Consider the following 27,901-nt stretch of genomic DNA (forward strand, 5'->3'; position numbering starts at 1 on the left):
GAATAACACGATTTCCCCAACCGGCCCATTGCCAGCAGCTGCAAGGGGCTTCCCCTGCCTCCCTGCAAAGTGGCAGAGGGTTCGCCACTCATCGCATCATTCCCCGCTGATTCCCCCTCGCCGGACGCCTTGCCCCCTCTCCTCTGCCCCCGCTTGCAGGCCGGCAATTGGGTTTCCCAAGCTGGCCCGTCACTGGAGGCTGTGTGGGGCTTCCCCCACCTCCCTGCAAAGCGGCGGAGAGTTCGTCGCTCGCTGCGCCGTTCCCCGGCAATTGCTCCTCACCGGACGCAGTGCGGGCCCTGACAGACCCGTCACAGGGGCATACTCCCAACCCAATTCCTCTCCCCTCTCTTCCCCTTTCCTTCTTCAGAGCCAAACACCTCCCCTCCCTGCTGTAACCCAGTCCCCTTTCTCCCCCAACCTTATGTCCCAATCCCAACAGATACCACCGCTTGAAACACAAGCCCCACCTTTTCCACTATTTTCAATGGGCATAGCATGTTTTCACTTAACACGATCATTTTCGGAAACATATCTATAGTGTTAAATGAGGAATTACTGTATCTAGATGAAACATTAATTTGCGACTCAAAGATGGCCTTGAGTGAACGACTGCAAAAGTTGAGAGTTTTAAAATAAACCTATAAATCAAGATAAATAATTTTAATAATAAAGGAAAGCAAATAAAAATCAAATTGATTTTGGCATGATATTGTATCATTATGTTAATAGTGTTTAATCACTCTAGCATAAGTATAGCAACTGCATTTTGTAAATAGAGTAGATGCTTCTTTCAACGTTTTCAGATTTCATTTAGTCAGAATCACTAATCAACTTGTTTTTATTTTTTTTAACTCAAGACAAGCACTAACTTCTTACACAAATGTAAGCTGAGAAGTTGAAAGATCATATAATTAAATGAATTGTAACAAATTAGTAATTTAGTTTATTAGAACAATTTGAAACAACTAGAATAAGTAAAAGAATGATGTATATATTCATGACAGAAAACAAACTGGAACAGAACTTCCACTAACACAAAAATATTCTCTATAATCTATCACAAAGCTAAAGATAAAAGGCCCCCATTGTAACCTGGTCAGGTCTCTACTTCCATTAATACAATGGGAGTTGGTGGAAAATTTGTATGATTTTATTTTTATTAATTTTTTATTTTTTTCATTTCTGTGAATATGAGAAAATGAATACATAAGGCTTGTCTACATCAGGGAAAAGACTGCACTAGTTACTCCCCGTACTAAGTGAAACTAATATGCTTCAGAATGTACTAAGGTTCCATCTACTCAGCAGGGCTTAACTCCAAATAAGCTGTGCAAATTGAGCCACATCAATTGTGTAGCTTATTTCGAAATAGCTTATTTCGAAATTGAGAGCGTTTACACAGCACTTATTTCAAAATAGAGCATTCTTCCTCAGACTTCCCTTACTTCTTGTACAATCATGGTTACAGGAGTTGGAGTAAGAAGTCCTCCAGCTTGACAATATTTTGACATTATTTTGAAATAAGTGCTGGCTGTGTAGATGCGGACTAAGTTATTTCGAAATAATACTAGCTTTTTTTTTTTTTTAAATAATGTTGCAGTGTAGATGTACCCTAAGAAAAACTTCCTTAAAAACACTCAGGCTATTATTACACTTGTGGTGGCACGAAGAGTACAAATATTATATGTACCTCCCAGCACAGGCATAAATTTCAGTATGCATGGTTTATTATAATTATTATATATATTGTAAATAATATACATGAATTAATTAGTTTAAGACATATCTTAATTACACAAAAAAATAAAAGGTACTAAAAATATTGTTGCAGCCACCACAAACAAGGTACAATGTACAATACTGGCTTTTGTTCACACATCTGAACAATCCAGAAAACGTTTCCATGCATACTTATCTTTAAAATATGTAAGCAGTCCGACTAATTTCAATAGGGCTACTAATATACTTAAGCTTGCACACATGCTTAAGTGCAGTGTGCAATCGGGGCTGTAGTTACTTTAAATAAGCCGTTCTAGATTTTCCACCTTTCCCAGTAGCAGTGGTATTGATTTCAAAAGAATACAAAGGACACTGCTTCCTAGGCCTAGGCAAAGGAATTTGTTAATTGTAGCCAGAGACCAAAAGGGGAGTAGAACAGATAATAAATATATTCAGTAAAGACAAAATGTAAATGACAAAAAATTGGAAAAAGCTAATGACATTTGAGAAATTTTTTCTCCTACTGGTGCTTGTTAATGGAAGTTCTGTAGCATAAGTTTTAAAAGGATTTCTTACAGGAGGAAAGAAGCCAGAGAAATTACTGAAAGGGTCCTGCTTGCTGACGGGTCGAACCAACAAGGTACGTCTGTTCAGCTTGTCAGTACAGGAAAGGAATACACCTCCATATTGCCCCAGAGACCAACAGTCTTCCCCAAGGCTTGAGGTGATGAATAGAGAGGAGGAAAAAGACAAAAAGAAAAAAACAAAACAAAACAAAAGCCATAAGCCAAAAAAAATTAGAATTCTAAATTATGCTGAAATTGGCATAGCTCTGAGCAGTTGTGAGATACAGCACGTCAGACACACCTTCTGAATTTCCCAAATTCAAGAAAATCAAAAGAAAAAATGGCATGAAAATACTAATTTGAAAAACTGTAATTTATGGGAAAGGGCAACTTAAGCAAGTAGTCATGGAATTAAAATCTAATAGAATTCAGTACACAAAGCCGGCTTATCACGTAATTTTCTCGGAATTAAAAATTCAGCAAAAAAGCTTTAGTAGCATGGAAGAGGATGATTACAAGAACAAACAAATTGAGAAAAGAAAACAGTATCCAATTACATTTCAAATTTGGAGTACTTGTTCATAAACATAAAATTGGTTATGAAGAGGTAAGCTTTTGTTTTGTATTATAATTCTTGCAATCATTCTTCTAAACATGTCTGAGAACAAAGAAAAAGTATATTGTTCAAGTTTTAGGACAGAGTTATTTTGTTAAGCATCTTATTCCACTACAGAAATCTCACCACAAGTTTTTCTTTGCATTGTAGAAATATTCCTTCAGAATGTCCTGACTGCCAGCCTTCCCCTGGCCTGGAAAACAGAATGTTCACCTTATCTGTTCTCTGCATTTGGTTTGAGTCCACAGATTTTAGTCATATATAGAGTGTACTTTGAATAGTTTATGAATTAAAACTGGATTTGACAATGCAATTATGCTAAGCGGAGTAACTTAATAACCTGATATAACTTTAGTAAAGAAAAGAACACTACTAATGAAGCTTCAGGCTATTCAGAACAAAGAATCTCTCTAAAGCCTTTCACAGAACCTGTGAAAAAAGTAATTTATTAATAATATGATGGCTTGTTGTATGATAATATATCTAAGAGCATCATAATATGCAGCAGAAGTTTCTAGAAAGAAATGTAAGCTGTAATTATTACAATATGTTCAAACTAATATATATTTCTATTTCAGAGAAGAGAAAGAAAAGGTTCTACTTTTCATAGACAACCTGAGGAGAGGGTTACTCACCCTCTGCAGAATAGTGATAGAAATGTAGCCGTGTTAGTCTAGGGTAGCTGAAACAAAATACAGGACTATATAGTACTTTAAAGACTAACAAGATGGTTTATTAGATGATGAGCTTTCGTGGGCCAGACCCACTTCCTCAGATCAAATAGTGGAAGAAAATAGTCACAACCATATATACCAAAGGATACAATTTAAAAAAATGAAAACATATGAAAAGGACAAATCAAATTTCAGAACAGAAGGAAAATGCGGGGAGGAGGGAAGGGGAAGGTAAATGTCTGTGAGCTAATGATATTAGAGGTGATAATTGGGGACGCTATCTTTGTAATGGGTAAGATAACTACAGTCTTTGTTAAGACCGCGGCGTAAAGTGTCGAATTTTAGCATGAATAACAGTTCAGAGGATTCTCTTTCAAGTGCAGTTTTAAAGGCTTTTGAAGCAGGATGCAGGTAATTAAGTCGTTGAGACTATGTCCTTTCTGGTTGAAATGGCAAGAAACTGTTTTTTCTTTGTGATGCTGTCTAATATATGTTTTGTGGGCAGTGATCCTTTGGCGAAATGTCTGAGACGTTTGTCCAATGTACATAGCAGACGGACACTTTCGGCACATGATAGCATAGATTATATTTCTGGATGCGCAGGAATGTGTGTTCTTGATCTTATAACTCACTTGGTTAGGTCCAATAATGGTATCAGCAGAGTGAATATGTGGACAAAGCTGGCAACGGGGTTTGTTGCAAGGGAAGGTACCAGGGTTGGTATTAGTGTGGTATGTCTTGTGACTGTTGGTAAGAATCATCTTGAGGTTAGGTGGTTGTCTATAGGAGACTATGGGTCTGTCTCCCAGAGCCTCTTGGAGTTTAGTATCCTGTTCCAGTATAGGCTGTAGTTTATTGATAATGTGTTGGACAGGTTTAAGTTGGGGGCTGTAGGTGATGACAAGTGGTGTTCTATTGTTTGTTTTCTTGGGTCTGTCTTGAAGTAGATGGTTTCTAGGTATTCGTCTGGCTCTTTCAATTTGCTTTTTTATTTCTCCGGGTGGGTAGTTGAGGTTTATAAATGCTTGTTAGAGATCCTGAAGTTTCTGGTCTCTGTCAGTGGGATTAGAGGAGATGCGGGTATATCGAAGGGCTTGGCTATAGATGATGGATCGTATGGTGTGTTCTGGATGGGAGCTGGAAGCATGTAGGTAACTGTATGAGTCAGTGGGTTTTCTGTAGAGGGTGGTGTCTAATTTTCCATTGTTGATTTGTACTGTGGTGTGCAGGAAATGGATCTCTCGTGTAGAATGGTCCAGGCTGAGGTTGATGGTGGGGTGTAGGTTGTTGAACTCTCTGTGGAATGTCTCCAGTGTTTCTTGGCCAAGCATCCAGATCATAAAGATGTCATTAATGTAGCGTAAGTAGAGAAGGGATAAAAGGGGACGGGAGTTGTGGAAACATTGTTCTAGGTCAGCCATAAAGATATTAGCATACTGTGGGGCCATGCGTGTATCCATGGCTGTGCCGCTGATCTGGAGTTATAAGTTGTTCTCAAACTGGAAATAATTGTGGGTGAGAACAAAGTTACATAGGTCTGCTATCAGGTTGGCAGTGGTGTCCTCTGGGATAGTGTTTCTAATTGCTTGTAATCCATCTTCATGTGGGATGTTGGTGTATAGAGCTTCTACATCCATGGTGGCAAGGTCACCCTCTGCAGTAACTAATATTCTTCAAGATGGGTGTTCCTGAGGGTGATCCACCTTAGGTATTTGGGCACCGTCAAGATGGAGTGGATGAGAACGGTATGTGTCGAGCGCATAGTGCATCACGAAAGTAAGGATGGACGACCAGGTAGCTGATTTACAAATATCTAATAGGGGAATGCCCTGTGTGTATGCGGTTGATGTAGCTATGGCTCTGGTTGAGTGTGCATGAAATTGTGGAGGCAGATCTTTGCCAAAGATTGAGTATGCCAGTCTTATGCATTTCATTATCCATTTGGAAAGTCTCTGAGAGGAGATGGCAAGACCCAGAGATAGTTCTGTAGCTGAAATGAATAATCTGTTAGTTTTGCGAATTTGTGTAGTTCTATCTACGTAGAACATGTTGGCCCTGGAGAGATCGAGGGTATGAAGCATTGCCTGCATCTCATTGTTGTGATGTTTGGGGAAAAGACAGGTATGTTGATAGGCTCACTACAGTGGAACACAGTATATTTTGCCAACATAGCCATATAATTCGAGATGCGTAACTGGAGGGAGGCAGATGAGTAGCCTTTGCTCCCCATGAGATCAAGCTGTTTCCACTCTTTATCCTCTACTTTTCAGGGGGAGTGGATTTTGGTAAAGTATGTTTGGCACTCTGGTTGGCAGCATCAACTATGAGGGAAGTGGCGGGAGGCCGTGTGAAGAGAAACTCTGAACCCTGTGAGGAGGCATAATATTTTCTGTCCGCCTTTTTGCCCACTGGCGATATGGTGGCTGGTGTTTGCTACAGGAGTTTAGAAGGATCCATGAGGGCAGGGTCCCTAGGTAGCACTAATTTTACTGATGGTGTAGCATTCAGGATGCTAATGAGTTTATGTTGGGTGTCATGCTATGTCATTAATGAGATCTCTAACACATCAGCCAACCTTCTACACAGGTCCTGAAAAGAAGAAGTTACTCACCCTTTGCAGTAATGATGGTTCGTCGAGATGCGTATCTCGTGGGCACTCCAATGTAGGTGTTGGGCTTGTGCTGATGCCGCAGATCAGAGATCTTTCCTAGCCGTAGTCCGCCGGATCGCGCATGCGTGAAGCACGGCTCATGCCTTTTCGCCCCGTTTGTGTGTGCACGGTCCGGCTCCCGCCAATTCCTTTCGAACCTCTTGGTCTGAAAGACATAACATAGAAATACTCCAAAGAGGGGAGGAGGGTGGGTCGTGGAGCACCCACGGGACATGCATCTTGAAGAACCATAGTTACTGCACAGAGTAACTTCTTCTTCGAGCAGTATCCCGTGGGTGCTCTACTGCAGGTGAATTTATAGCAGTAGCTTGTGAAGGAGGAGGGTTTGGCGCTAATGTGCCGTAACCGTGGACAACATTGCTGATGCTACCACTGAGTCTGGTATGAGGAGATTGGAGATGGTGTAATGTCTGGCGAATGTTAAGTTCGACAAGCATATAGCGGCTCTGCAGATATCCTTCAGAGGTACTCCTCTGAGGAAAGTGGTGGAGGTTGCTACTGCTCGAGTTGAATGTGCTCTTGTTGTTAATGGTAGTGGCTTATTTCACAGGCACGTCCAAAGTCCGGCCCGCGGGCCAATTGCGGCCCGTGTTCCGGTTTAATACGGCCCCCGCTTCCTTCCCCTCTCCTGGCTATCCGGCACTCTTTTGAACTGGCGCGCCCAGCGCGCTGCTTCCGGCCGCGCCACCGCCGCCGCCCATTGCCTCCGCGGTCCTAGAGCCTGCCCTGTAGGGCACGTCCGCAGCCCCGCTCCCCGCTCGGCTGCAGGTTCGCCTTGCCCCCTGGGCCGCCGTGAGGCCGGCGTGCCCTGCGCTCTCCGCCCGCCTCCGACCCCGTGGGCCCTCCGCCTTGGGGCTGAGAGTCCGGGGACGGCCCTCACGCATGTTCACTTCTTCAAATCTGGCCCTCTTTGAAAAAAGTTTGGACACCCCTGGGGTATAGCATCTTCTTATACAGCTGACGATAATCGAGGAGATGCGTTGTGCGGATAGTGGATGACCCCTGGAATGTTCCTCAGTTGATATTAGAAGCATGTTAGATTTTCGGAAGGATCTAGTTCTATCAATATATAAAGCTAGTGCTCGTCTTACGTCCAGAGTGTGTAGGTGTGTCTGTTCCAGCGAGAGATGCGGTTTGGGGTAAAAGGTGGGCAGGATTATTGGCTCATTTATATGAAACTGTGAGTTCACCTTGAGGAGAAAAAGTGGTTGTGGGCATAGTATGATCCCCTGGCGGGTGAACACTATATGGAGGTGAAGCTGATAAGGCGGCTAGTTCGCCAACTCTTCTTGCTGAAGTTTTTGTGAGCAAGAAGATAACCTTCACGGAAAGGGTTTGAAGGTCACACGTTGCTAGAGGTTCAAAAGGTTTATCCATTAACGCATTCAAGACCATCTCCAGATCCCAAGGATCCGGCGGTTGTGTGTGATGTGGAAATAGATTACCCATTTCCTTCATGAATCTCTTCATCATGGAGTGTGAAAATACCGAATATCCATCCACGGAATGGCGAAAGGCAGATATTGCAGCAACATGCACTTTGATGGAAGCACAGGAAAGGCCGGAGTCCTTGAGGTGTAAAAGGTAATCTAAAATTCATTGGATAGGAGCAGAACCTGGATCTAAGTTCATTTGAGAACACTAGGAAGAGAAGCGAGACCATTTGTGGAGGTAGGTAGTATATGTGGATGATTTCCTACTGTGTAACAGGATATGTTTAACAGACTGTGAGCATATTAACTGTGTTTGCTGGAACCAACTAGGTACCATGCCGTGAGTACCACATGGTCGACCTGCGGATGGAACAGAGAGAGGTTGTTCTGCGTAAGCAGGTCATGGCATCTGGGTAGAGGATAAGGACGAGCCGACAGATGATGTAGGTAAGGAAACCACATTTGTCATGGCAAGGAGGGGGCTATTAGAATTACTGTGGCTCCATCCCAGAGAATTTTCTCTACAACCCTGGGTATTAGAGGCGTAGGGGGGAACGCATACAAAAGATGGCGACTCCAGGTGTAAAGGAACGCGTCCCCTTTGGAACTGCATCCAATCCTTGCTCTCAAACAGTATTGACGACATTTCAAATTGCGGTGTAGCAAAGAGGTCTACTGTCGGAAACCCCAGTGGTGGAATATTGTGGGGAGTACTTCGGGATGCAATTCCCATTCATGATTGAGCGAAAAATGTCTGTTCAGGGCTGTGCAGTTATGATGACCGGGAAGATACTCCATGGTGAGAGAGATCTTGTGGCGGCTGCACCAGTTCCATCAGTGTATAGCTTCAGTGCACAGCAAATGGGATCTGGCTCCTCCCTGACCGTCGTCATATTGTCGGTGAGGACTTGTATGACTTGGCCTTGGATAATCGGGAGGAAGCGTTGGCAAGCACTGTAGACTGCCCTAAGCTCTAGAAGGTTGATGTGCATCAACGATTCCTTGGGGGACCATAGGCCCTGTACCTGTTTGTGTCTGAGGTGGGTGTCCCCATCCGAGGAGTGATGCGTCAGTCGTAAGCTGCATTACTGGCTGAGGGCGGTGGAAAGGTATGCCTGACATCAGATTGTCATGAACGGTCCACCAGGCTAGCGACATTCTGACGTGGAAAGGTATTACTACTGTCCTGTGGACATTATGAGTGTTCGGAGGGCACGTCATTGGCATCCAATGGTGAAGGCACCGAAAATGTAACCTTGCGTGCTCGACAATGTAAGACGTGGACGCCATATGACCCATGAGTTGAAGGCATTGTAATATGGAGACCTTTGGGCTGGTCAGCAGCACCTAAATCAAATCCTGAATTGTTTGGAATCTGGTTATTGGTAGGAAGGCTCATCTGTGGATGGAGTCGAGTTGGGCGCTGATAAACTGTATTGATTGCTGGGTATTCATAGATGACTTTGGGATGTTGAGAATGAGACCCAGTGCTTCGAAAACTGTGCTCATGGTATTTGTGGCGTGAAGTGCCTCTACTGATGACGGGGCTCTGATTAGGCAGTCATCGAGATAGGGAAAAATTATTATACTGAGGCGGCGAAGGTATGCCGTCACTACAGCTAGGGTCTTGGGAGAAAACCCTGGGGGCCGACGAGACAGCTAAAGGCAGGACCTTGTGTTGAAAATGGTCTGCACTGATTTGAAAATGTAAGAATCATCTGTGGACTGGGTGGATGGCCATATGAAAATAAGCGTACTGAAGATCGAGGGACGTGAACCAGTCTCTGCCTTGGAGTGCTGGAATGATTGTAGCTAGCGTGACCATGCGGAATCGCTGTTTCCGGAGGTAGTGATTGAGACCCTGGAGGTCTAATATTGGCCTCCAACCCCCCGACTTCTTTTCTGTTAGAAAGTATCGGGAATAATAGAAAGTATCAGGACCGTCTCTATCGCCCCAATGGTGAGTAGACGAATAGCCTCTTGCTTGAGCAGGGACTCATGAGATGGGTCCCTGAAGAGGGATGGGATGGAGGGGGGGGATGGAGGAGCAGCAATGTGAACGGAATGGTGTAGCCTAGCTGGATGGTCTGGAGGACCCATTTGTCGGTTGGAATATGGGCCCAGCATTGAAGGAAAAGTCTCAAACAGTGATGGAAGACCGTATTTGAAGCACAGATGGGATTGCTGATGGGAATTGTTCTCAGTCCCTCAACGGAAGCGTCAAACCTGCTGCCTGGTGTTCTGGTGGGTGGACGCTTTCGGTGGGGGTCACCTCCTCTGCTGGCATTGTCTGCCTCGTTGTTGCTCATGAGGTCTATATGCTGGTGGCTGATGAGAGAAGGGTCTCTGTCTCTGGTATGGAGTGTATCTTTTCCGGCGACAAGGCAGTGTGTACATTCCCAGTGTCTTAAGGGTCATCCTGGAGTATTTCCCCGAATGGAACAGTTGAACGGTCTTTTCTGAAAATAGATTTTGCCTGTCGAAGGGGAGGTCCTTGACCTTCGACAGAAAGTCTTTATGGGCAGATGACTGCTGTAACCAGGATGCCCTGCACATGACAACTGAGGTAGCTGTTGTACGCGCCGCAGTGTCGGCAGTGTCTAGGGCTATATGTAGAGCCGTCCTGGAGGCTGTGTATCCCTCCTGGACTATTGCCCTTAGGATGTCCCGTTTGGCTTCGGGAAGGTGTTCTAGAAGCAGCACGAATTGGCATAATTATCAAAATTATGGTTAGCCAGTAATGCGGAATAATTAGCCATCAGCAGTGTCAGTGTTGCCGAAGAATATACTGTTCAGCCGAACAAGTCCAGATGCTTGCTATCCTTAGCAGCAGCGGTGGTTTTGTGAAGAGGCGCTTTTTCCTTCTGCTGTACTGCATCCACAACCAATGAGTTAGGTTGCAGATGAGTAAAAAGAAACCCCATCCCTTTTGAGGGGACAAAGTACTTTTTGTCCGCTTTTTTGTTGGTGGGCAGAACGGATGCTGGTAGCTGCCAGATGTCGTCTGCTATTTTGAGGATACTGTCATCCAGTTATAGTGCAATTCTGTCCTGGTGCAACTCTTTAATGTTGCATAAGAGATGGTGATGTTTTTGTTGTACTTCTCCAAGTTGCACCCGCTGACTTTCTGCGACTCTTTTGAAAAGCTGCTGAAATTGGTGCAAATCGTCGGAAGGGGAGGTGTCACCCTGGAAGACTGCCTCGTCTGGGGATGAAGAGGACTGGTCCTTAGGTGATTGACCTTCCATACGCTGTGTAGGAGATTGTTGTACATCCCCAAGATGAGGTGGGACCCCAGACGGGGTCGGTGGTCTTGAAGATGGGAGAGGCAATGAGCGCTCCTCAATGACTGAGGAACGGCAAGGTTCTGGGTGCCGGCAATCATCTCAGTGCCAGCGAGAGCCTCGGTGCCGGGAGACGAGTCAGTGCTGGCGAGTGCCTTTGTATTAGAGAACGACTCAGCTCCAGGAAACGTCTCAGTGCTGGCGAGCGGCTCGTTTCTGGGGGGCGTCTGAGGGTAGGCGATGTTCTCGAGGCTGTTGGTGCTGAACGGGAAACTAACGGAACGGCCGAGATAGCGGATCCCAATACCAATGGGCTCAGAGCCGACTTGCTTTGGCTTTGCTTTGGCTTCTCAGGACCGCATGCAGTGGACGTGCCTGAGATGCTTGGCTTGTCCCTGATGCTCACCCGGGAGGGAAGATGGGACCAAGGAGGAGATGGTCTCTTCTTCGTCTTCTTGGGTCTGTCTACAAGCCCCAAGGGTTGAGGTGGCTGGGGGTAAGTACTTTGCGGCTATAATGCTCTGTCAAAAAGGAGCATTTTTAAGTGCATGTCTCTGTCTCTCCTTGCTTGGGCCGTGAGCTTCGAGCAATGGGGACATTTCTGTGGGATGTGGCCTTCCCCAAGGCATCTAATACAGAGAGAACAGCCCTCGGAGGTGGGTACTGCCTCGCAGCAAGTACTGCATTTTTTTAAGCCGGGTAATTCTGGCATTTTGATTAACTATTTACAGAACTACACTAAGAAGAAGATTTTTTTAAAATAACTACAACTATCTACTGACTAAATAACCACTAACTAACAACTAAACTACTGAATTAACAAGTATACTCTCTCTCGATTCTGATAGGGTGTCAGAGAGAGAGTGCTATTTCCGTCTGCAGTCAAGGACAGTCAAGAGGAACTGGTGGGTGCCGGACCGCGCACACACAAATGGTGCGGAAAGGCATAAGCCGCGCTTCACGCATGCATGGTCAGGTGGACTATGGCTGGGAAGGATCTCCAATCTGTGGTGCTGGGACAAACCTGACACCTACAGTGGAGCAACCACTGGAAAACAGTTTGAAGAAGCAGCCCTGGAATCATCGCCTGCTAAGGAAGGTGGTGGCATGAGGGTATCCTCCAGAGGAGAGGAGGAGAACTGGACTGGCGGGTGTGAGGAATCACTTGAGTCATCATCACTAAAGGGATGATCAGAATCAGTTTGATCCCTGGACACATCTAGGGCGGTCACTGAAGTGTGTCTTGAGTGAGCCTGACCAGCATGCTGGTATTGTTGCTGCTGCTGGTGCATTCTAGGAGGTGCCCAGGGGTTCTAGTAGGGCCAAGCGGGAGGCACTGGGGCATCATTGGTTGTGGCTGAGGTGTCCTAGGCGATGAGTGCCTGAGTGAGACAGCATTTGAAAGAGAGACAGCTTCTTCCTCACTATATGAAGGCGGTGCAGGAGCTGTTGCTTTTGCTGGAGAGACCCTGGAAAGTGTCAGAGAGGTGTCAGTACCAAAAAGCAGAGTAGTGAGTACTAAGGTAACCTTTAAGCTGGTCCATAGATGTCAAAGAATAGGTTTGAGGCATAGGCGGCAGATGGTACTGCAGCTGTGAGCCTTTCACATTGCCAGGCCTCGGGGTAGGCTCACACACTGACAGAGCCAAGTGTGGGGATTTAGTAGATCTGCTATTTTTATCAGTGGCAGAGTGTGAGGTCTGCACAGGCGATGCTGTGGCTGTTTTGAGTTTTTGTGCTGCAAGGGTTTAGGCTTGCTAGCCTGTTTCGCCATTGAAGACAGGTCCTGGGACCTTCGGAGCACAGTGGGTGATCGCAGCCCCGGCAAGCTCTTGTCCGGAGCCCCCAGAGGGGACAGAACTGGCTTGGAATTGTGGGATCGCCCTTTCTTGGGTGAAGGGTTAGTATCTGCATTCATCTTCTTAGATTGTTTAGAGGTTGCAGAGCTCACAGCTGAGGCAAGTGCCCCCGCTTTGTCTGATATCGCTGCTGGGAGAGTATAAACGGGGATGCAGGAAAAAGTCAGAGATTAAGTCTGGTCAGATTGCTATTGAAGTGAAATAGCTGTCCCGCTGTATTCACTATGGCAGTCAGGGCTCTATAAACCCCTCGCCTGAAGTGCTGTGTGTTTCTCCCTCAGGCAGCGGAGATAAGCCAATGCCCATCCAGGCGGGAAATATACATGCGGCAAATAGGTGGTGTTTTCTGCACTGGCCGCTGCTGTGTGTGCCTGAGGAGGGTGGGTGAGGGTCTGAGGAGGACTCTGGGGAGAATATTCTCAGGCGGTTAAAGATTAAAAGAGTAAAATGAATAAAACTGTAAAAATAGTAAAAACCAGTAAAATCAGTAATAGCACGGAGGGGAGAGCCCGTGTGGGGCGATCCCCGGAAGCGGAAAGCAGCAGGCAATGAACCTCTGCTTATTCGTGGTTTGACGTGAAGAAAAAAACATTTTTTTTCATGCAGAGTGAAGGAGAAAGGTTTTAAAAGGCTAAGTCTGACTAAAAGGTAAAGTAAAAAGGCTATATAGCTAATTGAGGAGCTCAATGCAGAGTGCACAGCGGGTTCCAACCGGCACTGGAGGTGGCAGAGAAGGAACTGAGGGGATTGGGGTTTGCGCATGCTCATTGGCTGCCTGGTATGTTAATATTGCTACGCATATGTGAACAGGCTATACACAAACACTGTTATAGAAATCTTCTGTCCTGGGCATGCTGAGGTGCCCAAACACCTAAGGTAAAGCCCCACAGGGACAGCCTCGAAGAAGTATCTATTCATTATACTAGGTCTGAAGTGAGTCGATAAATAAGTAAAAGACATGAGAGGTTTACACTGAATTTCCTTTCTGTTGTTCTCATGGAAGACTTTCAAAAATGCCTAAGGGATTTAGGAGTAGGTGCATCTCTGCAAATCAGTAGGATTTGTGCTATTAAATCCCTTAGGCACCTTTGAAAGGTATCACCTTAATCATAATCCATTCAAATATTTTTAAGTTTATGTGTTGATTTTTTCCAAGGAAAGACACTAAAGAATTATACCATTTTCTCTTCTGTGCCATTGACCACATACCTCCATGGATTCTTCTTCATGACAACTCACCATGCTGCTGATGAAGACTATACATGGCTCCCTCAGAGCTTTTCAATGTTATTCTGTATCAGACTAGCATCTGTTACAATGGTAATGAACTTACTTCACTGCAGTTACTCCACGACAACAAAAACATCATTAGAAATTTCCTTCTTATGATTTAAAAACAAACAACTTTTCAAATATGACACATAAAGGAACTAGACATTTACAAAAGGGCGTGTAAATTTACAGTACAAATCTAGTTCTCAGAAATCCTGATTGTTACTACTTATTGTTTAAACATTACAGTTATCATTTATTTTAACATATTACACGACAATTTTTAATTAAAAGCCAAATAAAAATTCTTTCCAGGAAAAAAAAATCCTGCTTTGCTATTTCAGAATGAAATTAATGTATGACAACTTCCAGTAATTACCTGTTTCTGTAGTGGTCAATGTTGAAGCTTTCTATTTTACATTTAACTTTGGTGTATACATCTTGCATATCTACTGAGGCGCTGAGATCTTCTAATTCACTGACAACACAAATCTCTGTAATAATCAGTGATAATTAAAATTAATATCTATGAATTTACGATCTCTAATTTTGTGCTATTAATAAAACACTGACCATAAACCAGAAATGTGCCTGTGATACAACAATTTTTGTTTGGATCTCTATTTCTCATCCTTCAAAGTTCAAGACATTTTATATAGGGAATTTTTGTTCAATCATGACATAGAAAGGAACCAGTCACAAAATTCAGATCCAGCTTCAGAATCCAATTGTTTCTTAAAAATGCTGAAACTGTTTTTCTTTAGGCTCAACTCTGCTGCAAAGCATATAAAAGAAGACTAAAATGTAAAAATAACTGAGAATGGAAAAATACCAGTTCATCCAATACTACAGTGATGAATGTTGTACAGAAACATGGATAGATTAGATAATTATAGGCAGACCAGAGTTTAGCTGTCACAGATGTTTTGCCATCTGAATAGCCAGTTCCACTGACAAGAAGATGGAAAACATTTTTGTCAAGTCCTCCACATTTTGCTTAAATAATAAGTAAACTCTCAAATCCTAAGAGTTCTCTTGATACAACATGTCTTTCCTAGTTGTGATAATACTGGTCCCCTTAACATGTTACTTATATCAAGTTAATATTTGCCATATTAGGTGTACACTTGATATAACAGCAAAAATAGTATGTGATCATGCAATTAAAGATTATCCTAAGATACGTGCAAAGGGGGTGAATTAAAGGCTGCACAGGTAGCTTCAATTCTGGGATTTCCTAATGGTTGAGTGCTTGACTTTGCAACCAACTTCAATGTTCTTTAAACATTGTTTTTTTGTGGAATTATTTATATAGTGCAAAAGACATACTTGTCACTTTACAACCAACATCTGCAAGATAGCTGTCATGAGCTAAGATCCATTAGAAGAGAGACTAATGTGATTAATAAATATAACAACTCCTCCTCACTTACTGCTAAATAGACTCCTCAGATTATGTAATAAAATGAGCAAAATTAGACCAAGACACTGACTCTTAATTTAAAACATAAAAACAATGTTAATGTTTAAAAGTGAGACTTGAATACACCACACTGCCCTCCCCAGACAAATGCCCTAGCCCACTCCAGAACCCACCCTACCTCACTACATTCAGAGGGTCCCTTATCCTGTTTTCTAAATGTGTGAGCCAGTTCTATACCTGGAGCAGTCTGTGTTGGCTGTCTGGTTGCTCCCAGGGTGGGCAGGCAGGACTTGACAGCACCAGCCTGAGCTCCCCAGGCGAATGCCCTATCCTATAGTAGAGTGCTATGGACAAAAAGTATAGGGGATTTTTCTCCAGAATTTAGTCCTGTCCTGATAGAATGCAATAGCACGCAGACACTGAGCATGTGTAGAGATGCCTGTACAGCGTTGTCACGTGGTTTGGGAAAATAGGTGGATAAAAGAATGAACTCATTGATGTTGAAGGTGGACACTACCTAGGTGAGAAACTTGGGATGGGGTCATAAAGTGACTTTGCCCTTGGTGAATATAGTGTAGGGGGGGCAGCCATGAGGGTTGCTATTTCCTTAATACGTCTGCCCAACGTGATTGCCATGAGGAATGCCACTTTCATGGACACATGGATGAAAGAACACATGGGTAATGGCTCAAATGTGTGTCTTGTGAGGCTCCTGAGAACTTGGTTAAGGTCCCGGGGGGAGTAAGAGCTCTTACCATGGAGTATGTGTTCTGAATGCCTGTGAGGAAATGTTCTGTGATGGGGTGAAAGAAAAGCGAGTCATGGAATGCTATAATGGTGGCCAGGTGGATCTTTAATGAGCTCAGGGACAAGTCGGATTCCTTCAAGTCCAAGGGATAGTCAAGTACAATGGAGAGGGGTACTGAGGAGGGTGGGTGGTTTCTGTTGTCTCAGTTGACAGCAGACTGAGAATTACTTCCCTTTGTGCAGGTAAGTGTACCTGGCAGTAGGACAATGGCTATTTATTAATATCTGTTCACTCTGTCTAAGCAGATGTTTTCAGCATCATGGAGCCATGGAGTTTTGAGGTGAAGCATTGTTGGATCCGGGTGCAGTGTGCAACCATGATGCTGAGACAGGAAATCAGGGCAATGTGGCAGTGCTTTGGGGATTGCAGAAAGCTAAGCACTTGAGGTAGGGGAACCAAGTCTGTCTGATCCATGATGGTACTATAAGTAAGATATATGCTTAGTCTTAATGTACCTTTGGATGACTTGCAGAATGAGAGGTATTGGGAGGAAAAGTGTATAGGAGAGGTGCTTTTCATTGAAGAAGGAAGGTGTCGTTGCTTCTAGGCTTGCTCTATAGCAGAAGTGGTGACATTTGTGATTTAAACATGTCATAAAAAGATTCTTATGAGGATGTCCCCAACAGCAAAAGATCTTGTGAAGAATCATAGTGTCTATTTCCCAATCACACTGATTGGAAAAAAAAGATGGCTGAGTGTGTCTGCCATGGTATTGAAGGAACCAAGTAGGTACATCGCCATACATGTAACCTAATAGCATAAGCACCAATTCCATAATTTGACTGCCTCTGCAAAGAGGGAGTTTACTCATGCTCTACCTTGTCGATTGATATAATGCATACTGGCATTGATGTAATGCATAGTGGTGTTGTCTGTGAAGACCTAAATCATTCTGTTCCATATACATGGGAGGAAGTGCACCACTCTGAGTTTTAATATGTGAATGTGTAGCATGGCTTCTTAAGAAGTCCATTTCCCTTGAATCATATCGCTTTCTAGATGGGCTCCCCAACCAAGCAATGAGGCATCCAGGGTTCTGATGGAAGTTGGTACAGCCTGATAGCATGAAATGTGTTGGAGGATATTTTGAAGTTGTATCCACCAATGTAGAGAAGAAAGATCGTGCTCTGGTACTGATATAATTTTGTTCCATACGTTGTGGGAGGAAACATGATGTGGTGAGCCAGGCCTGAAGAGAGCACACACATAGCCTGGCAAACTTCAGTGCTGAGTCAAACTTTGCCAATAAGAACAATGAGTGTGCCAAATCTGTGTAGGGACAACATTGTCTTGACCTATGTAGACTCTAGTTCGCCCCTATAAACTTATGGGTCTGAGTTGATTCCAAAATTGACTTGTGGAAGTTGATGAGTGTCAAGGCTGTTCCCCACTCTGGCACGACAAAAGCAGTAGTGGGGGCCTGCAAGAACACTTCAAAACCTTCTCTCTACAGATTTTGGTACAAAAACTTCCCCCCAAAATCCTAATACCCGGATTTTGGGGAAAGTCCACTGCCACCATCAAGTGCTTTTGAACCCACAAACACGGGTGGACACTTGAAACCAACCCATGGGGAACCCCAAGTTCTTTTTCCCCAAAGAGCTTGAAAAAGAAAAGAGAAAACAAACTGCAGCCTGTGGTAGCTGACTCCTAGTCAGACAGACAGACAAACCTACCAGGACATAAAAATGAACCAATACTGGTTACTAAGAAAAAGAAAACAAAACTACTGTTGCAAGCATAGTTGAGGTGGCTGGATGGTAAGAGCCCCTAATTGATATACTCAGAGAAAATTCCCTGGGTTAGAAAGCTTCATTACAAAAGAGAGGGGGAAAAAAACACTTTTAAAGCAAGAAAAGACATTTTTAACAGCACAGACTTCAATTCCAGATTCCCAAACCAGAAAACAATAAAACCTGATGGGCTAACTAAACTTTGACCTACTTACAGATTGTGAGAAAACTTTTTGTTGGAGAGAGACGGCCTCCCATCTCCCTGTTACCTGGAAGAAACTGCTCTGACTCTGGTAAAGGAGGGAAATGATAAAAATTCCTTTTTCCCAATTTGAAATCCCTGCCTGCAATATTGGCTGAGCAGTTACATGGCTAGGGAGACATAAATAGCCCCTTAGCCACCAGGCTTCTGGTCAGTTCTCCTGGTTATGACAATGAGGAACCCTTGTCTCTCTGTAAGTAGCACCCTTGATTAGGCAGTTGTCCAAATAGGGGAATATAATTACTCTCTGCAATGGAGCTGTAATGAGATTACCACCAATGTCTTGGAGAAGACTCTCAGAGTCGTAGATAAACTGAATGAGAGCACCCAGTAGTCAGCTCTGTACTATTAAACACAGAAAACATCTGTGTATTGGATGTATTGCTATTTGAAAATATGCATCCAGGAGGTCACGGGTGGAGAACCTGTCTAGTGGTGGTATAATCATGGCAAGCATTACCATTTTGAACCTTCAATTATGTATAAATTTGTTTAGTCTCCTGAGATTGAGTATTGGTCTCCATACTCCTGTATTTTTCTGTGTAAGGAAGTATTTGGAATAAAAACCTCTTCCTCAGTAAGAAGCTGGAACTAGCTCCACCGAACCCATCTGTAATAGATGTTGTAGAAGTGTAAGAGATTGTTGTGGGAGGGGCCCCATAAGAGGGACAGGAGGAACAGATATACAAGAGATGGAGTAGCCCCACCGGACACTCTTGAAGACCCATTGATCTGAAATTATACTGGCCTAGGGATGGAAAAAGGGCCATAGATGATATGCAAACTGAAGGTTAGGTGATGCACCTTCTGGTGCTTGGGAGAGGTTGCTCAGACCCCCAACCAAAGTTTCAAAATTGAATGTAGATGGTTGAGATGTATCAGCCTGTTGCTGTGGTCTATGTCACTGAGGCCATTCTTTTTGCCTGGAGTCAAAGGGTCTCTGCTGTTGCCTATACGTGTCTCTGGGTCTAGGATGAGTATACCTCCTTTGTTAATTTGGTGGGGTGTACATTCCAAGAGTTCTCAGTCTGTTATGGGAGTCTTTCATGGTGTGCAAGACTTTGTCTTGGTAGCAAATAGGTGAAATTTGTTGAAAGGGAGGTACTTCACATGGGAATGCTAGAGGCTGGTAGCCAGGAAGCCCGTCTTATGATCATGGTGGTAGCTGCACTACAAGCTGCTGTGCCTAACACATCTAAAGTGTCTTGGAGGGCTGCACATGAGATTGTCTTACCCTCCTGTATTATTGCCTGGAGTTGTAGGCTCTTTTGCTCTGGAAGATGTTTAAGGATATCCTGAAGCTTAGAGTAATTTGTGTAGTGACACAGAAAAATCAGCTACACAAAGCTGTAAAGTGGTGGAAGAATAGACTTTTCATCTAAAGAAATTGAGGCATTTATGATCTTTATAACTGTGGATATTTGGCTCAGTGGTGAACAGCGTCATAATGAGAGAGTTTGGTTGTGGATGGGAAAATAAAGAGTCCCATGTCTTTGGCCAGTACAAAGTACTTCCTGTCAGCTATTTTATTTGTGGGGGTTACTGATGCTTATATTTGCCAGATTGTATCAGCTGGCCCTAGGATGGCTTCATCCATGGATAAAGCAAACTTTGTGATGGTAGAGGGCTGCAGAATCCCCAGGAGACTGTTCTGCTTTTCCTGCACTTCCTAATAATCAATTTACTGGGCCATAACGACCCTTTTAAAGAGATCATGAAACTGTGTCAGGTCATCAATAGATGTAGGGGTAGTTGGAATAACCACCTCATCTGGTGAGAAGGAAGAGTTGTGGAGAGGAGACCTTTGCTCCTTCTCAGTGTGTTAAAGCTCTTCCTCCTCAGGAAGTTCTTTGTCCTCCATTATCGACCATGTGTCTTGGGTCTGGAGTGGGGGGACCTAATAGGTCTTCTGGCCAGTGTTTATGGTGCTTCCTTTAGGAGGACCATGGGTCCGATAGTGGCCATTGACCAGGATATGGAGGTGGCAGGTATGGTCAAAGCTATTTGTACCAATGGGGAGGCAAAACATTATGAGCCTGCTTCACCAGGCCCAACTGCCAGGGAGGTCTCCTCTGTGTAGGTAAAGAGTGTTGAGAGGAGTACCTATTGTGATGTGGTGCTGTGTTTGGGTCATTGTATGAAACTGATGGTGCCAGGGATGAAAGCTAGTGGACAGAATGGCCGGTGTCAAAGAGCGGTGATTGTGGCACCAAATGAACCTGTATGTCACTGTGCTGGAGGACGTGTAGCAATGCCAAGGACTGCATCAGCATGGTTTTCTGTGGTTCTGGTTTGGCCAATGTCAGCATTTGAAGTGCCAGTGCCCAAATCTGGGTAGGAGTTGGTCAGCTTCAGTGTAGAGCCCCGAGCTGAAGTATTCTGTGCTGTTATGGAGATTTTATGTTTCAGCTTTGAGCATGTGCGCTTCTGCGCCATCAGAATGTATGCCGAGATGGTGCCAGAAGTGCCTAGCTTGTCAGCGGTGCTGAGTTTGGTGAAGTTCAGCACCGGAAGCAGGGATCTGATAGGAAAAGCTCTGGTTTTGTCAGGGCTTTTTTCTGCCGATGAAGTGGAATGTTTCTTTGAAGTGGCATAAATCTTATCCTTAGGACCTGCCTTGTCAGAGCTAGATCTGAAGTCAGGAGTGATTTTTCCAGCAAAACTATTTTTAGATGGAGTTCTCTATCACACCTAGCTCTGACGGTTAGGTTGGAACAGTGAGGTTACTTGAGTGAAATATGGCCCTCTCAAAGGCATTTGACACAGGATAAATGCCTGTAAGAAATGGGCATGGGATCTTTACAAGTGTCACATCTTTTAAAACCTGGTGAATTAGGCATGACGGCTAGTCAAAGGGTGGGCAGAAAAGAAAGAGAAGAGGAAGGGAAGGCCCAACTGGCAGGAAAGGCCCCAAAATAAAGGGTTTTTTTTAAATAATAATTGTATTTTTAAGTGTTTTTGAAGGAAGAAAGAAAGAAGAAGGTTGATTGAGAAACCTGGGTTGGCAAAAAAATTCAAGGTTCTAACTAATTTATCATTGTTTTTAGCTGACGAAAGAGCAACTGTGGAGAGTTCTATCTGCTGTCGAAGATGGTAGAAAAGGAACTGAGGGAACAGTGTTGTGTGTGTAGTCAACAGATGCCAACAGCACCATCAGGTGTGGTATGAGCATGAGCGGCAAGGTACTGCTGTAAAAAGTCTCCAGTTGTGGGCACGAGGATGCACCAGCACTTGAAGTGGAGTACCCAATAGGGACAGCACAGCACTCAAAGAAGAAAAGTTATTTTAAAATCATATTAGTGCAAAAGTGGTATCTCCCTAACAAAAAAGAAACAAGTGAATTGTATATCACCATTAAACCATAGTTCTATTTTCAACATAAATAATTTTAATAATATTAAATTCCTTAGTTTTAAAATATTCTAAAGATTGTTAAATTTATGTCATTTAAAAATCAACAACATTTTAAAAAGTTGATAGAAAAAAGCAAAATTGTTTACAGCAATTTATAGTTGGGAACATACCATCACAAGAAAAACTTACTGAAACATGCATACTGCTGATGCACAAACTTTAATCCTGTATCATTGAAAATCACTAACTTTTAATTCAGATTTCCTGTAGTACTAATCCTTACCAAGGATGAGTCATTTGCAAATTAAATTTTAACAGCATCTGATTTTAAAAACGTCTGCATGGGGGGAAAAAAAGCATATCATTGCACGTGAGAAAAATATACTGTTATTCATACTCAGGAGTGGCCCTAGACGAGTTGCCGGCAACTGGCGCCCTAGGCGAAACACGCGATCGGCGCCCCCACCTTCAAAGCCCTCAACGGCCATTTATCTTGGTGTCCTAAGCGACCGCCTAGGTCACCTGTATTGACAGGCCGCCACTGTTCATACTTCTATAACTCAAATGAAGTGAACAAATTGTCTTAAAAAAACAAAAAACACTGCACTGTGTGTGCTCGGTCTAAGCTTCAACCTTTGCAAAGCTCAAATCACTGCCAATTCAGAGGCAAAGGGCTATATTGAAGTCTGATCCCATGCACGATGGCATATTGCTCAATGCTAAAACACTGGACAAACACATGTATCTTTTTATAATTGTCAGAGTTTTCAATTAATGAATACTTGCTCCAAATAACAATTGGGTTTATTTTAAAATAACTACAAAACTTAACATAGTAAATTAAAATAGATAATTTTGTGTATAATACCTGTGCCTTTGCTTCCAGGATCTGGTGCAAATAGTTTTACAGTAATTTTTGGCAACATCCACTGCATCCACAAACTGACACGTCCACTTGATACTCCAATGTTACTTGTTGTTTGCTCCAAGGTAACAGAGTCTGAGAATGGTGAATCATCACCACCTTGTACAGAATCAACCTAGAAAAACAGAATTACCAACTGAAAAGGCCCAGCAAACGACCAGATTATGTAATAATTTAGAAACACTTCACAGGAACATCTAAATTAAAAAAAACTGATTTACATATACTGTCTATAATATGTTTATACATTGATCATTTTAAAATACAAAAGCACCATAGATTATGGAAGCAGTGGTGTGATGGGGCAGCGCCCGAGCCCTGCACGGACCGAGCGCCGTCCCCGGCGTGCTGGGGAGAAGCGGTGGCGCCGCGCCAGCTCCTGCCCTGTGCAGCTTGTTCTGCCGCGGGCGGGGCTGAGCGCGAGCCCACACGAGCGGCATCCAGCCACGCCGCCGCGGCCCCGGCCCGGACGGGAGGATGGGACTCCAGCACGGCCCTGCCGCGCTGGACGGCGCAAGCGCCCGGCAGGACGACAACACCCGGAGTAGGAGGAAGCCCCGCCCCGCGGCAGGTGACGTCATCGGGGCGGGACGTTCAAAGGGAGCGCCGCCACTGGAGCAGAGGGAGAAGAGCCGCCAGACAGAGGGCGGCTCGGTGGAGGCATCTCGGGCCCCGGCTACAGAGACTCGAGAGACCCAGCTGCCATGGCGACGCAATGAGGGAGGTAGGAAGTGACCCAGGGCAGGGTACCGGAACCCGGGGGGTTGGTGTGTTAAGGGGACCCACTCCCCCATCAACCAGGACTGGGGGTAGCATCCCCCAGACCTTAGGGCCCTGGGTCGGGGCTCGAGTGAGGGCGGGCCCGAGCCCCCCTACCCTCCTCCGCCGGCGCAGACACCAGTAAGTCAACCCTAATTGTGGACCGACCCTGCCGGACTTGGGGCAGGACACCAGGGTGTAGGGAGCACCTAGGACGGAGACCCCGGGTGAGGGACGAAGGAAGGGCGGGACAGCGGCCCGGCAAGGCCCAGAGGGGGTCACCCCAGTGCCACACCCCTCCACAAGTGGGAACAACTCCAGAGTTCAGGGTGCATTTAAATTTTCAGAACTGATACCCTGACTTTCATCTTTGAACTGAAATTAGTCTCCAAATTTGGCTCAACAACTTTCTATTGGACAGCTGAATTTTCTATATGGTTTCTGGGGAAAATCCTTACTAAATTTGCAAGTGGGAAAATATAAAGAAGACATCCTGTCTTTTAGAATAGTTTCTGCTCCTTCTCTAAAATTCAAAGACTTGACAGGGCACAAAAATGAGGAATCTCTGAGAAAGCACAACTAATGAAAACCACACATTGAAAAACCTGTTTAGAAAGGACTGATTAGACAGAAGGGCTGACCCATATGATTTCTCCCACCTATATGGAAGTACAGGACAGAGTCCAAGAACCTATTCTCTCCCAATGAGATTTTGAAGGAATACCTAATTATCTAGAATCAATTACTAGATTCCGTTGGGAGATATTTCCAAAGTGCAGTTTTTATGGGCCTGGGACTGACCTTCCTGTTCTTTCCCTTGATTCTATACACCTCTCCACAGTAAGGATCCGCCCAGTTTTACTGTTGATCCCCCAGTTTTGTAATGTGACTAAGAGAAAAAGATCTTTCCAAACTTGTTTGAAAAATCCATTGCTACTAAAATTTAATATGACTATGCAGAGAATTCCACTGCAAAACACATTGTAAAATATCAGTCAGTTGCATATGTAACTACGTCGCATAGAAAATAGTGGGACAAATCTTTCTCTTCCCAGTTTTGTGTGTGTGTGTGTGTGTGTGTGTGTGTGTGTGTGTGTGTGTGTACACGTTTGTTATTGTTTTTTAAAATGTATCAAGTTCTCACTGTGAACAAGACATAGCTGTTAGTTTTGCCAGTAAATTTGAGACCAAAACAGATAGTGTTCCCAGTTCTTGCAATACCATGCTTTTCTTTCTCCTGAAATCAAGTAATCACAAGAGAAACTTAGAGCTGTCACTAAAAGTTAGTTTCCAACTTTCATGGTGTCACAAGCTGTTCCTTTACGTATCCTGTGAGTACTGCTACCTAATCTGTTCTTGTAGTCTCTAAGCCACAAAAACATGTAGGATGTTTCACTTTTACAGAAGCTAATACTGCCATTCAAATGTCTGCAATCCACAACAGAAACTGGTTAATTGACACCAATTAAGCTTGCAATCTTCCTAGTGGTGCAGCAACACTACTGCATGTTATCTCTATGATTTCAAAGTCTGGATATTAATTGACTATCCAGGGCTATAAATGTTTCAATTCAAAATTGGCATTAAATTTGGAAGCCACTTAGACGAGTGAATTTTACAATTTTAAAAAGATTTTATACAAACCGATTGGCCAAGAAGAATGTTTGCATGGCACTAACAAAACATTTGAAAAAGGAAAGTATACAAATTTCCTTGAGAATTGGCACTATTTTTTAAATCACCATATTTTTGTGGTTAAGAATTTGAAGGTTCTATCCTGGGAGCATGAACATAAGAATGACCACACTGGCACAGGCCAATGGTCCGTCTAGTCTAGTATCCTGTCTTTCAACAGTGATTGGTATCTGATCCTTCAGAGAGAGTGAACAGAACAATTTATCAAGTGATCCAATCACTGTTATCCAGTCTCAGTTTATAGCAGTCAGAGGTTCAGGGACATGTGAAGCATAGGGTTGCATTTCTGGTTATTTTAACAAATTATCTTTGATGGATCCATTCTCCATGACCTCATCTAATTCTCTTTTGAACCTACTTTTACATTTGGCATTCACATCCTCTGGCGATATGTTTCACAGGTTGATTATTGTGTTGTATAAAGAAGTACTTCCTTATGTTTATTTTAAATATACTTGCCTGTTAAATTCACTGGGTGACCTCTAGTACTTGTGTTATGTGAGGGGGTCAGTAACTATTCCCTATTCACTTTCTACGCACCATTCATGATTATATATACTTCTATCACATTGTCCCTATTTGTCTCTTTTCCAAATCGAACATTCTCGCTTTGTATACAGGAAGATGTTCCATAACCTAATCATTTTTGTTTCTCTCCTCTACTTTTTCCAATTCTAATATATCCTTTTTTTAGATGAAGTGAACACTCAACACTGCTTTATAAGCATTAACATTGCACTTAATATTCAAGATAGATATTCAGTATGGATTTATACAGTAGCAATACAATACCTTCTGTCTTATTAGCTATCCTTTTCTTTATGGTTCCTGACATTGTTAGCTTTTTTGACTGCAAATTGAGTGGCTGTTTTCAAATAAGTATCCACAATTAATCCAAAATCCCCTTCTGAGATGTAACAGCTAATTCAGATCCCATCTTTTTATACGTACAGTGGGCTGTGCCCACGAAAGCTCATATCATCATCTACACATTTCGTTAGTCTATAAAGGGCTACCATTCTATTTGTTTTTTAAGTTTATCCTGTACAGACTAACTCGGCTACCCCCAAAGCAGTTAGGATTATGTTGTCCAAAGTGCATTACCTTACATTTATCAACACTGAATTTCATCTGGCATTTTGTTGCCCAGCCACCCAGTTTTGTGAGAGCTCTCTCTTACTTTTTGCCAGCTACTTTAACTTAGTAATTTTGCATTATCTGAAAACTTTGCCATCTCACTGTTTACCCCTTTTTCCAGATCATTCATACATATGCTAACCATCATTGGCCTTAGTACAGATCTTGGGAGGACCAGGCTATGCACCTCTGTCCACTGTGAAAAGGTGTTATCTTATGCTATAATGATGGTTCTGAGATGTGTATCTCTATGGGTTCTCCACATAGGTTGTCTGTGTCCCCAAGCTGCTGATCTGAGAACTTTAAGGGACTCCTGACCAGTGCTCAACACTGGAGGCTGATACTTTGGAGTAAAATTTAATATGGACGATTAGGCACTGAGTTTAGCGTCTGTAGCTGAACTCTCCAGGACGGCAGTGTTCTGCAAAAGTGTGTGCAGATGCCCACGTAGCTGCTATGCAGATCTTCAATGCCAGGGATACCCTTTGGAGAAGGCAGCTGACAAAGAGACTGATCTTATAGAGTGCATGCATATGAAAGATAGAGTGTTATGCTACACAATTGGTAACAGACTTTAACAGCCAGATACCCACTGAGATGACATTGCTGTAACTTTTAATTGATCTGCAACAGAAATGAAACAGTCTCTAAGATTTTCTGAAGGCTCATGTCCTATCCAAATAGAAAGCCAAGGCTCTCCTTGCATCAAGCATATGGAGCATTTCATTCTGGGGTACTATGGTGTTGAGGCACATCTTCAGGGGAGCGGATTGGGGAAGACTGATCTCGAGCAGTTGCACTGAATAATATGGAATAAGGCACCATGGACCAACAGTACCTAGAAGAAGGCAATTCTGACCTCAGACCTGTGCTCTCTCCCTTCAATGCACATGTCACAGTTCCTGTGCCTGTGTATGATGGTCAGTATGAAAAGAGTGTTGGAACTCATGTGCCAGCCTAACTTGAATCCATTCATATGTGAAGGTTTCTCTCTTGACACTAAAGATTTACCTCTTATTAATGAAAGTCTTACAGCGATGGGTAAGTGACGTCAGATGCAGGTGGAGGATGGTACTGGAAGCACCTAGCCACAAACATGCATGTAGGTGGCCAAGGCATGATGGTCATCTGTCTGCTGAACTGAAACAGTAGTAGCTCCCATATCCAGCCTGGGTTACAAAGCAGCCATATTTAAGGACAACACTGCTTTCTTTGAAAGAAATGGGGGAGAGGAGAAAACAGCTTGTTCCAGTTGATTCCTCTTGGTTAAATGCAACCAACTGTATATCCAATTTTGCAGTTATAAATCAATGACTAAACAGAAACTATCCTGTGACGGGGTGGAGCAACCCCGTCACCTCCCACTAGTGCAGGACGAGGGGGGGGGAGAAAACGGCACGGCGGGTCCAACCACGCTAGACGCGCAACCGCACGGCAGCGCAAGGCGGCATCAGCAGGCGCCCGAGTGGGGCGTCTACGTCACGGGCGCGCCCGAGACCAGCGCCGACGTCACGGATGCACCCGGGCGCGTCACGGGGGGGGCAACCCGGAAGCGCGGCATTTAAGAGACGCCGGGGACGCTAGGCAGGAGAGGCGCCCGGAGCAGGAAGGTAGAGGGGAGCACATAAGGCAAGGGGAGAGGGGGTTAGACGCGGCCAGCGGGCTGGGACTGGCGGAGGGGATGAGAGTGGAGTGCGACAAATGGTCG

General features: G+C 43.9%; 1 protein-coding gene across 6 annotated transcripts in view; it reads right to left on the reverse strand.

The window, feature by feature from the left end:
- Positions 1–27,901, reverse strand: part of VPS13B (vacuolar protein sorting 13 homolog B) — a 1,005,617-nt gene that overhangs the window by 383,410 nt on the left and 594,306 nt on the right. For 5 of the 6 annotated variants that reach the window (XM_075920304.2, XM_075920302.2, XM_075920303.2 and 2 more), the window contains 3 exons: positions 22,546–22,717; positions 14,477–14,591; positions 2,299–2,440 (listed from right to left, as the gene is read on the reverse strand). In XM_075920304.2, the coding sequence (XP_075776419.2) occupies positions 2,299–2,440; positions 14,477–14,591; positions 22,546–22,717 (429 nt within the window). Of the gene's footprint in view, positions 1–2,298; positions 2,441–3,030; positions 3,098–14,476; positions 14,592–22,545; positions 22,718–27,901 lie in introns of all 6 variants that reach the window. The other variant, XM_075920305.2, reaches the window with a different exon arrangement.

Source organism: Pelodiscus sinensis, chromosome 2 (assembly GCF_052426305.1).
Source record: "Pelodiscus sinensis isolate ZL-2025 chromosome 2, ASM5242630v1, whole genome shotgun sequence".
Lineage (NCBI taxonomy): Eukaryota > Metazoa > Chordata > Testudines > Trionychidae > Pelodiscus > Pelodiscus sinensis.